At 41.0% G+C, this 11799-nt stretch overlaps 1 protein-coding gene across 1 annotated transcript in view; it reads right to left on the bottom strand.

The window, feature by feature from the left end:
- Window positions 1-1616: 1616 nt before the first annotated feature.
- The window catches only part of RHOBTB1 (Rho-related BTB domain containing 1), an 84127-nt gene continuing 73944 nt past the window's right edge, over window positions 1617-11799 (bottom strand). The window contains exons 8-11 of the mRNA XM_006889031.1: window positions 11461-11611; window positions 4991-5079; window positions 3228-3333; window positions 1617-2476 (exon numbers count right to left, since the gene is read on the bottom strand). Coding sequence (XP_006889093.1) covers window positions 2307-2476; window positions 3228-3333; window positions 4991-5079; window positions 11461-11611 — 516 coding nt within the window. The 3' untranslated portion in view covers window positions 1617-2306. The remainder of the gene's footprint in view (window positions 2477-3227; window positions 3334-4990; window positions 5080-11460; window positions 11612-11799) is intronic.

The following is an 11799-nucleotide window of genomic DNA, read 5'->3' as shown; positions in this document are numbered from 1 at the left end:
ATTGGTTTTCAGAGGCAGTTAATCACATGGGAGAAGACTGCCCATCCTTCCCCAGCGGCACAGCTGGTGGCCTCAGAGCATGGTGCTTTAGGGATTGCAGCAGACCTTCTTGCCACTCAGCCAATTTTATTATTGAAGATACACACCCAAGACTCATGACTCTATGCCTCTAACACTTTAGTAATGATAACAAAGTTATTAAAGTTGCATACATGACAGGATGGCAATTCTTAATCAAAGAAACAAAACTAGAGACATTTTATAATGAAACAGTTTTATTGGCTTTTTGTGAAATAAAAAACACAGAACAAACCACCATGGTTAAAGGCCATAATCAGCATCAACCAAATGAACCAGCCACTTGGTCACAGCAGCTGATAACAACACTAATGGAGATTATTGCTTATTCCCCAGGTTCATTTATACGTCCATTGCGTTTTGGCAAGATTACGATCAAATGGGAGCTTTGGTTGTTACAAATTCAGCTATGACTACTCATTGAAAACTCTGCTTCTACCACTTTATGACAGGATATATGACAATGCTTCCTGAGTCTTGACATTTATCCTGTCATCCTGTCTTCTTTCCCTTTTCCTTAATGATTTACAACTCTATATACCAAAAGTTAAGGTAGATACACCGACAGCCATCTCTACTCTACTGCTCCCTTTTTATTGTGGGAGGGCGATACATTTCCAGGTATTTCTACATTCTCACAGCTGATGTGTTTCTACAGCTAGTAACAAAAATCCATCTGTAATCTACATAGATTTTTAAATGCATATGGTTGTCAAATTGGGGTTTGGACTCTACTGTCTCTTTTCCAACCTTCAAAAGCTGGGGGAAAATAGGAATAAAACTAAAATCAATAGCTTTTAGCATCAGCAAGTTGAGCTACCCACAAAATGAGCTCTAGCCACACAATACTCCACATCAGGCATGGAGCTGCGGCCTTAAATGCTTTTTGCGCCTCTCATAACATGTTACTCTACAGAGGAGCAATGGCTGACCTATCTCTCAAAACTTCTCTACTCAACTCTTTCTACTTTAACACTGAAAACTGGGAAAGACAAAGGATCAGAACTAACTCACAATTAGCACCATTTCCTCGGCTTGCAAGAAGAAACTCCTTTCTGCGTTAGAGAATGAAGGATTCTGGACCACCCAGCCTCTAGCTTTGAGCTTTCATAGGCCCTGCCAATCACTGGCGGGAGTGAGTGGGCCTGCCTTAGTCTACATCTGCAGCAATGTGAATTTTCCCTGGGAATTGTTAAAAATACGTGTCGTACAAAGTGAAGTTGGCCGCAGGTGAGAGACCTGAGGAAGCCTGTTTCTGGTGGTGAGATGCAACAAGCCCCAGGAAGGTGAGACAGAGCCCATGGTCCTTGTTCATCTCGATTCAAGTCAGTGGAGAATCTGCATGCAGAGCACGGCAAGATCAAAGAATACTGAAAGACATAAACCCTAACACCACCATCCAAACACCAATAATCTAATTACATCTTTTGTATTCAGGTCCACCAGTGAGTTTGCCCTGGATAATGCTGGGATTTAATAAGCCCTTCTAATGATTATAAAGTTTATTCTCTTGAATCTAGACGTGTTAAACAACAGGATATTCAATATCACTATATTTTACATGGCACATATAACCATATAATTACTAGCACTTACACAGCAAATATTGTAAATACACATTGCTTGGAGTTGACTTGGTAATTATACTGATGTTATTCAGCAGAATAAAGATGAAACACTCTCTTACTCGTAGTTTGGAGAATTTAACTCCAGCCCTTAACGTCACAACAAAGGGAGAACTCTCTAATTATCTAATGAAACCTCAGTGGCCATGTGGCCAAAACGTTTCAACTTTAATCCCAGGGCGACCTGGTTAATTTGTGGCCTGTAAAATAAAGTGATACACAGTATTTTCATTTCAACAAAATACAAGAGATCATATAAAAATATCTCCCAATTTGAAATTTGAGACATGAAAGCTGGATTATTTTCTCCTTTGTATAAAAAGAAAGGAAATAACGGACTAGAGCTTATTAAGCCTCCTCCCTCCCCCCAACACAATATATACATAAGTTTAAGGAATGCATTGAACACCAGCTTCCCTTTTTGTCCAGGCTCATGGATGGTGAGCTTGTGCTTTGATCCTAAAAAAGGTAAATGCACAAAAGTGGAGGAAGATCAGTGCCTGAAACCTGAACTATATCTTATCTCTAATAAGAAGACTAATTTTACAGTAGTGCTTTTAAAAGTGATGCATCAGATTATGGATTATTCCCCCCTCTTTCTCCTCAGGCGACTGCTGGCGATGAATTCCAGAAGCACCACTTGCGGCGAGAATGATGTTTATTTAGTGCAATAGCTTCTTTGTCACGCTCCCTTTTCAGACGCTGGTAGTGGTCTTCTTCCTTCAGGTACCACACTGGGGGCCAGCGGTGCCGCTCAAAGTATTCCTGGTTGTCTAAGGAAGGACAGACATGGATGAGGGTGAATAGTGCTCATTAATCACTTCTACGTGCTATGCTCTGTGCTTATTGCTTCTAATATACTATGATCTTAGTGTGGTCTCCCAGCTCTCTGATGTGGCAGGAACTATGAAAGGACGGTTTGCTAACTGACATACTAACATTTTAAGGGGTAGAATCAGTTGCTTAAGATGATGCAGTTTTTGTCCTTTTGTTACTCAGCAAATGCCAATCTGAAGTGAAGTGAATGGACCAGATATTATGTGTACTAAGATTAAAAATCTTCAACAGGAGACATGCATTATGGACTAAATGTGGGGTGAGGAGAGGAAGTAAATGTGCATGAATGAGTAAATGAAAAAGCAAATTATTTGTTTGCTTTCATTCAAATTCTAATTGAAAAAGAAATAAAGTGATGTAGTTAGCCATGGAGAATCTGAACTGCAGTCTCGTGATTCTAGAGTCTGTGTTTTCTCCTAACCTGGAGTAAAGGGTGAGCCAAAGACCACAAAATGCTTTGAAGTCGGGAACCTTGCACTCCAGCTCACCCTCAAACTCCAAGCATGAAGTTCTCCAAAGAGTATTTCTAATAGACAATCCTCATGTCACTTGAATACACAACCAGCTACCAACATCCTCAGCGCGCTGCCCTGCAGCTCCTGTTTCTTCTCTAGGGCGCAGAATGAGGGCCCTTCAGCCAGCGCTGAAGACAGTCAGTGTGCTAAAAGGAGGCGGCACATCTCTCACCTGAAGATTTAGATTTGATTTCCTTGCGGAACTTGGAACAAACACTGTTGTAGTTGGTGCAGATGTGGTGCAGACACCAGGCGGCCAGCTGGTTGGCATTGTGGAACTGCAGAGGAGTGAGCGAGAGAGGATCAGACTCTTTTTCTAAAGAGGAGGGGCTACAAAGGCACAGGAAGCCACTGGAGGCGTAAAAAGGAAAGCAAAGGCCTGTATATTGTGTACAAGCCTTTTGCTTTGACAATGTTTTTCACTTTGGCATGGCTACTGGTACCACCCGGTAGAGTGTATGGCATGCCTCTCCTTTAGCCCTCGATAGGTGCACCCAAAATAATCACTGTATCAGAGCAGGAGCCTCGCCTCCCCCGTCTCCCTCCCACATCCTGGTCCTCAGCGATAAGTGAATGTGGCCTTTGGAAGGCACCAACCAACAGCAGGAAGCAGCAATGTCATCTCTGTTTAAGGAAGCTTTGGAAACAGAATACTACGTGTCACATGTCAGAGCTTAGCTGTGGAGGCCAAAGAGCCCAAAGAGGAGACTGGAGTATGTGACTGTCCTGTACCTGTCCTTTTGGTTACATAAGAACAGGCTGTGTGGGCAGGGTAGGAGGGATTCCAACACTCGTATGCTTCCTTTCTGGGCAGACAGACACTTAAGGAGGTGGCAGCTGAGGTAGCTGGACTGAAAAAGACCTCATGCTCAAAAACTGACAAAAATCCCCCAAAATCTCATTGCCACCAAGTTGGACCTCTCCTGAAACCTACCTCCTCTTCCTTAATTGAGAAACACAAGTTTGAAATGGCTGACCTAACTAAGAACTTCCTAAAATACTACACGGACAGGGAACGAAGGAAAAATAAAAATATCCAATAACCTGAAGACTGAAGAATTTGCTCTTAATTCCCCAATAATGTAAACTGTTCTCTATGTCAGAGGCTAACGGATCTTCTATACGCTTCCTGCATTATGACTCTTCAGTGCTCCTTTCTGAACTTACATGCAGTTCAAATGCACCAGCTGTTCTGCGGAAGAAGGATGGACAATCTCCTTCCCTGCAATTTACTGCCTCTAAAAACCTGCTGGAGGATCAGCTATGGGTTGGTTCCAACCGGACAGCTAACAACAGCAACAACTCTCTAGCTTGGTTTCAAAACAACCTGTGAAATTGCTAGGGTGTGAATGGCCATCCCATCTCTTACGGGAGGCAGGGTTTAGCTTTGTCCCTGGAGAAGGTTATTGAATACCGAAGAGGAAAATGGGCTTCCATTCCCTTTGGAAAAAGGAGGTGGGTGTGTGCACTGCAATCATAGAATGACAGTATTGATTTGAATAAGTACTGATTTTAGGGGAAAAAATGCAAGAAAGCATCAATGAGATATGTGCACACTGCAAGCCGTTGTGGACTTCTAGAAATTGTCTGGCCTTTGTCAATGCTCCTCCAAGAATTCATGAAGAAATTCAAAGATGAAAGAGATAGAAAAGTTTCCCCTAACAAGCCCCAAGCGGTTCTCCTTGTGAAACTGATTCCTGGGGGGACAATGGGGCTGGTGTGGGGGTGGGGTCCCTGTTGTTTTTTCAGACAAAGCCCAGCAGGGTGAATGGTGCATGAAATGTAAAACTCTCAGATCTCCTCCGTGTACACAGGGGGCCTCTGTGACTCAATGGTGACATCTTTATTTAGACAGATGCAACAGAAGAATGTTTTATCAGCCTTCATTCAACTGGCTGGAAACATTTAAAAGGTGAAAAGCACATTGCTACAAACCTGGGCCAGTTCCAAATAGGAGAGCACTTCTCCATCAATGCTCATGCCACTCACAGCGGCCTTGGTTAGCTCCTGCACAGCGTGCTGTTCTGAGGAAAACAGAGAAGCAGGACACTGTTAAACAGGACCCACAAGTCAGGCAGGCGCTTTTGCTTGGAGGGTCTCATTTGGGACCATCTAAGAGGAACTTAAAAATTCTAGTCTTAAGGGAACTCTGGTGGCCTAGTGAAAAGAGGATGTACTGCAATCCTGAAGGCACGTGGTTCGAGGCCACCAGATGCTTCACAGGAGAAGCTCCTCTTGTGTGATTAACTGCCTATGAACACTTGCCAGAGGGTCAGCTATGAAGTCAGTTCGGACTCAACAGTACACAACAATAAAAATGCAAAATTATGGGTTTCAACTCCACCAGCAGCTTTGCAGGAGAATGATCAGCAATCCCTTTCCATGGAAAAACCCACTGGAGGGTCAGTTATGGATTGGTTTCTCCTTGATGGTACTTAACAACAATAGCACTATTCTGAAAATAGCCCTGTTTTTTAGACTTGCACTCTCTAGTATGCTAACTATGACCCATGTGTAGCTATTTAAAAGGAAAGATTCAGTTCCTCAGTTAGACTAGCCGTATTCCAGGTGCTGGACAGCTTTATGGGGCTACTCTATTAGCACAGACACAGAACGTGTCCATCATTGCGGAAAGTTCTATCAGGCAGTGCTACCCAGTACGTTCTAGCACCTTGCTGTCTGACAGTTTTCCACTCACACCCACCCAACCTTCAACAATCCTTGGCTGTGGAGAAGGTGAGTAATACTGTAATGAGTCTATTTAGAAAAGTGAATGTAAACATCCGACTCAACAGCAGTTGATGGATAACATAACATTCATCCATCAGGGAGACTTTCAGCCAAAGTAACAAAAGTCCATTTGAGCTCTTTCTCCTTGGGAACTTGAATTCAAGGTTTCCAAAGTGAATTTTAATTCTGAGGCTGAGCTATCTCCTGTCTTCATGTGAGTTGTCATCTCCTTCTGAGATTGACCGGTGTGGGTGCTGTCTTGATCCAGAATTTCTAGGTCCTTAATGTGAGTGTATTTTTACTGTTCAGGAAAACACCTATTTCTTGATTTGGCTCTATATGCTTGTTAATCTGTCTATCTGGTCTATATACTATCTATCTATGTGGATTTGGAAAATTCTTCAGGTGCAATGATACATTGACATTAAGAGCCTTTTGGAATTAAGTTACACAGAAGTTGATTGATTGGGTTCTTTATTTTTAAGTAACTGCAGCCTTTATTTTCCTTTCCCCCTCTGTTTCTCTTTTCACTTCCTCGAATCTTATTTATCTTTGCCATATACTGTAGGGTTGTTTTTTAAATTTTTAAAAATTTTTTATTTTATTATTTTTGTGTGAGTGTACTGTCAAATCTGATCTGACTGGTACAGGAGGAGATTGTCCCTCCTTACCCAGCAGAGCATCTGGTGGATTCGAACCGTACGCCTCTGGGATTGCAGTTGTAGCTCCTTGCCACTAGGCCACCAGAGCTCCCCTTATACTGTGGTTTTTTCATGGGTTTTTTTGAACATTTTATTGGTGCATCTGGTGAATGTTTATATAACAATTTGGTTTTCCAATCAGTAATTCATAAACAAATTGTTCTGGGATATTGGATGCAATTCTCCAAAGCTTCAGCCTTCTCTTCACATCCTCACTAGGCTCCCAGTTTCCATGTGTTCACCTTCCCTATTCTTCTCATTATTGGTTTTGGGCAAATAATGCCCTTTTGGTCTCAAAGGGTCACATCTTTTATGGGTGCTATTCTTCTTATTTCATAAAGCTATTATTTGGCTGAGCGTGTCTTTAGCTTCAAGTTAAAAGCTTGTTTTAGAGGCTTTGTCTTAGGACTTCTTCCAGTCTCTTTCAAACAAGTGAGTCTGGACTACTTACATTTCAATTTTCTTCTAAAGTTTTCCTTATTCTTACTGAGGTCTTTTACTGCATCCTTGTCAGAATGGCAGGCAGGGCTCTGTGGGCACCATCTAGTTCTCCTGGTCTCAAGTTAGAAAAGGCTGTGGGTCATGTGGGCTATTAGTTTTGTCTTTGCACCAGGTGCAAAGAGTCAAAGCACTGATTCCTGGAGTTCCTGAGTCAAATGCTGTTTACGGTGACTTCAAGTGCACATGAAAGGTGATCAAGGAAAACAAAAGAGCTAACTGATGTTATGTGTTTGAATTGTGGTGTTAAGAGGATTGAATAGGCTGTGGATTGCCAAAAGGACAAACAAACCTAGAAGAAGTGTAGCCAGACCGCTCCTCAGAAACAATGACTGGAGGTGTCAGTCAGTCTTTGCAAAAGGACATCAAGCTTGGAAATGAGGAAGATCAGTAAAAGAGAAGAAGGCTCTCAATGAGATGGATTGCCACAGTAACTACGACAGCAGGATTAGGCATAGCTAAGACTGTGTGGATGGTGTGGAATTTGGCAAAGCTTTGCTCTGTGTACATACGGTTGCTGGGAGTGGAAGCTGCCTTGATGGTACTGAAGAGCAACAAAATTGGCTGATGACAGTGACAACTGGCTGTTGGCAATGAAAACCTTTTCAATTCTTTTCTCAGCCACATGACTGTCTTCAGTGAAATGTCTGTTCATGTACTTTCTCATTCTTTAATTGTGTTGCCTTTTTTTCTTTTCTGTTGAAGTCTTCCATATACTTAACAGATCAGATAGTCCCAGATATGCTATTGCCACAACTTAATCCCATGTATGTGGTTTTCTTTTTACTCTTTTGGTGAAGTCCTTTGAGGAGCATATGTATGTAAATAGGAGGTCTCGATTAGGTTCTATTGTCCCATTTGTGCATTTTTAATTATGTTTGATAGTCTACATGTTTGATATTATAGAGTAGGCCCCTAGGATTTTCCCTATGTTTTCTTTCATGAATTTCATAGTTTTACATTTTACATTTAGATTAGTTTCTGTGTATAGTGTAAGATATGGATCTTGTTTTGGTTTTCTGCAAATAGATATTCAGTTCTGCCTGTATCATTTATTAAGAAGACTATTTCTTTCCCATTGAATGGACTTCTCCTTTTGTTGATGTCCAGCTGTCCACAGGAAGAGGGATTTGCTTTTGGATTTTCAATTCTGTTCCATTGGCTTGTGTATCTGTTATGGTACCAGGACCAAATTGTTCTAACTACCATCCTATGTAGTAGCTTCTGGAATCTGAAAGTATGAGGCCTCCTACATTACGTCATTCTTCGATATTCACTTAACACTTTAATTTACAGAGAATTTTTATCCCAGAAACTGATATTAAACACTATGAGGCTCAAGGTGGGGGGAACCTAGAGATAGGCTTTCATAAAAATTACAGGTTTTAAAAAAATTACAGGTTAGAAAATACCATAAGACAGTTCTACTCTATCACATGAAGCTGTTATTAATTGAAAAATGACCCTATGGTATTTAACAACAACAATGTTCTAAATATATCAAACACGATACAGGGGTAACTCATGGCTGCTGTGATGCTGAACACTGTGACATTGATGTGTCAAATGCGATAATGGTTACCCATGGTAGACAGTGTTTGGTGGAGCTCCCTGATTAAAACAAGCTTGGAAGCAGGAATGTCATCCACTTCTGAAATAGATTGCCTCCGGAAACCCTATAAAACTGGAGTGAGGATGAAAGTTATACAAGTGTCCAGGTCTTTTGTTCATAGGGTCACTATGAATCAATTGCCTACGACTTGATACATAACTCAGGAAATCATCTAGGGATCCTATAAGTTAAATACTTTTAGCAATATTTATACCAATTAATAACACTATTTAAAATATACAGAGCTTTGAAGTTTACACACAAAATATCTTTTGCACTGTTGTTATGTGCTGTCGAGTTGCTTGCGACTCATAGTGACCCTATGTACATACAATAGCCCCCAAACCTGCTCTAGCCTGTGCCAACTTTCTCTGACACATCTACTCTCATCACCCCAGTCACTGAATCAATCCATCTCACCGAGGGTCTTCTTCTCTTGCACTGCCCCTCCACCCTCCTAAGCATGATATCCCTCTCCACGGATTGTTCCCTCCTTGAAACATGCTCAAAGTATGTCAGACAAAGCCTCAGAATCCTTGCCTCCAACAAGCAGCTTGGTTTCACACTCTCCACGATGAATCTGGTTCCATAGTGTTAGTTCATTAAAAATAATTTTCATGGGTAAAATAAGTCATATTTTTATAGTTACATTTAAGTGAAAAAGACACAATTTAGAGACTAACCACAACCTTGATTCATACACTTAAAAAAAATCAGAGGGAACAACAAATACATGAAACAAAAAATTGTTCTAATGAGGCAAGTCAAATGAATTACAATTCAGGCTTTAAGTAAAAAAATTTCCCACTGTGACTTCTTGGCACTAGTATTACAAAAGTAGCAGATTTATGCAGATCTATAGCTTTTGGAGTATTAGAAAGGACGAAAGTTATACCGGTGTCCAGGTCTTACATTCATAGGGTCGCTATGAGTTGCCTCTGACTTGACGACACTTAACAACAGCAACAACAACAACGACAGCATAGAGAGAATTGGCCTCGTGGATCGAAATCATGCTCCCAAGCCAAAGGTGGTGACTCTAATCTGCAGCCCCCAGGTCCGCCTTTGCTTGCTTTTGGTGAAACATTCTTCTAGGTTGTGTAACCCTGGTATGTCCACTTGCTGTATAGAGGTAACTTGTGGTTGCTGTGAAGCTGAACACTGTGATACTGATGTGTCAAATGTGAGAACGGTTACTCATGGTGGACAGTGTTTGGTGGAGTTTTCGATTAAAACAAGCTTGGAAGCAGGAGTGGCATCCACTTCCGTAACAGTTTGCCTCTGGAAACCTTACGAACCTGGAGAAAGGACAAAAGTTATACAGGTGTCCAGGACTTTCATTCATAGGGTCGCTAGGAGTCTCCTCCAACTTGATGGCACTTAACAACAACAACAACAAAGCAAATTCTCAAGTAATTCTTTCTACCCAGTTGCAGAAGTAGGAGAGGTAAATCTGGAGTCCAGAGAAACATTTTTTTGGTAGAGACACTAAAACGAAGTCAAGAATCAATGTGGTTGGCTGGTTTGTTCATTCATTAATTATGTCATCAATTCAGTGATTAAACAATATTCATTGAGATTTAATATTCACAGGTACTTTTTTGTGCAATCTAAATCCAGTAACCAGGACAATGTCTTTGTCCTCATGGCTAACCAAATGTAACAACAAAACCCCAGATTGCTAACTGACACTGCTGTGAATGAAATGGAATATTTAAATGAAAGAGAAAGTTATTTTAATGCACATATCCTTTACAGACCTGCTTACTGACTGAACAAGTCTAGTCTTTGGCTTAGCCATGATTCCTTTTTTTCCTTTTCCCAAAAATGAATTTAACAATGTCAGAGCAGTTTCTAAAATAGCTTTAAGAAAACCACTTACATAATGCTTTCTACATGCCAGACAGCATTCTAAGGACTTTATCCATTTAAACTCCTTCAATATTCATAACAAGTCTATGTTAAGTAATACTGTTAGCCTTTCAAGATAGAAAACTGAAACAGAGACGGTTGTTGTTTTTTGTTGTATACCATTGAGTCAGAACGGTACGCAACAACAACAATCATTGGGTCTGAACCAACTCATAGCTGACCCTCCCACAGGTTTTCAGAGGCATTTAATTGCATGGGAGAAGACTGCCCATCCTTCTCCCATGGAGCAGCTGATGGCCTCGAGCCACATGCCTTAGGGATTATAGGTCAGCTTCTTGCCACTAGGCCACCAGTGCTCCTGAAACATAGACTAGTTAAACAAATTATAGAATCACCCAGCTGGGAAAATGTGGAGAAAAGATTTAAATCCCAGTTTAGAAGCAAGATTGGCACCCACTTCCTAAACAATATGCCTTTGGAAACTCTACGAATATTAGAGAAACGATGATGGTTAGAGAACAGGGTTCAGACCTTTTGTTCATAGGGTCGCTATGAGTTGTGTTCGACTCAACGGCACTTAACAACAATAACAGTCTGGCTTAGCAGTCTTGCGTTTAACCACTGCGTTCTAGGGTTTCTCCTTGAAGAATACCTCTGGTCATATATCATATAGGTGATTTTGACAGAATAGTTTTATTTCAATTTCCTAGCCCACGTATAATTTGCATTCACATTGTGTCCCCTCAGTGCTCATGTCCATTATTTTATTTCCATCACCTACTAGGTTTGACCACAAAAGTAAGTACTTAAGAAACATGTTTTGGATTGATACATTTCATATGTCCATATTGAGTAATACAATCCTATTGTGGGTAAAAAGGAAAAGAAAGGCTTTTGTTTGTTTGAATCTTTGGAAATTTTACTTTTGTGTAAATATAACTTTGATAAATGTGACAGGCAGACACTGCATGGCCCCGAGGCATGAAGCTTACCTGCAAGTGCAACCAAGTGTGGCAGGCACAGTCTGTTTGCCAAGGCGATTAACTCCAGCGGGTCCAAGTCCAAGTTGGGCGACAACTGCTTAGTATACAAGTAATCCAAAACCGCTTGCATTGACATCTTGTTTATGCTCGGAAGGTAGACCTGCAATGGTATTTGCAAAGCTAAGCTTAAGTTCTGCTGAAGAAAGTCAAGAATGGGCATGTTGCAGCTCTGTTTTTTAGAAATAGTCCAACTCTGTTATTTTATATTGGTGAGCTTCTGCCACCTGTCCTGAGGCTGAGAAGTCACTGGGTAATTACAGGTTTCGGTTTGTTTGGTTTTATTTATTT

Source organism: Elephantulus edwardii, unplaced genomic scaffold, assembly GCF_000299155.1.
Source record: "Elephantulus edwardii isolate Elephantulus edwardi_28Jun2011 unplaced genomic scaffold, EleEdw1.0 scaffold00074, whole genome shotgun sequence".
NCBI classification, from domain to species: Eukaryota; Metazoa; Chordata; class Mammalia; order Macroscelidea; family Macroscelididae; genus Elephantulus; species Elephantulus edwardii.
The sequence above is the reverse complement of the archived record's forward strand: the minus strand, read 5'-3'. Positions and strand labels throughout refer to the sequence as shown.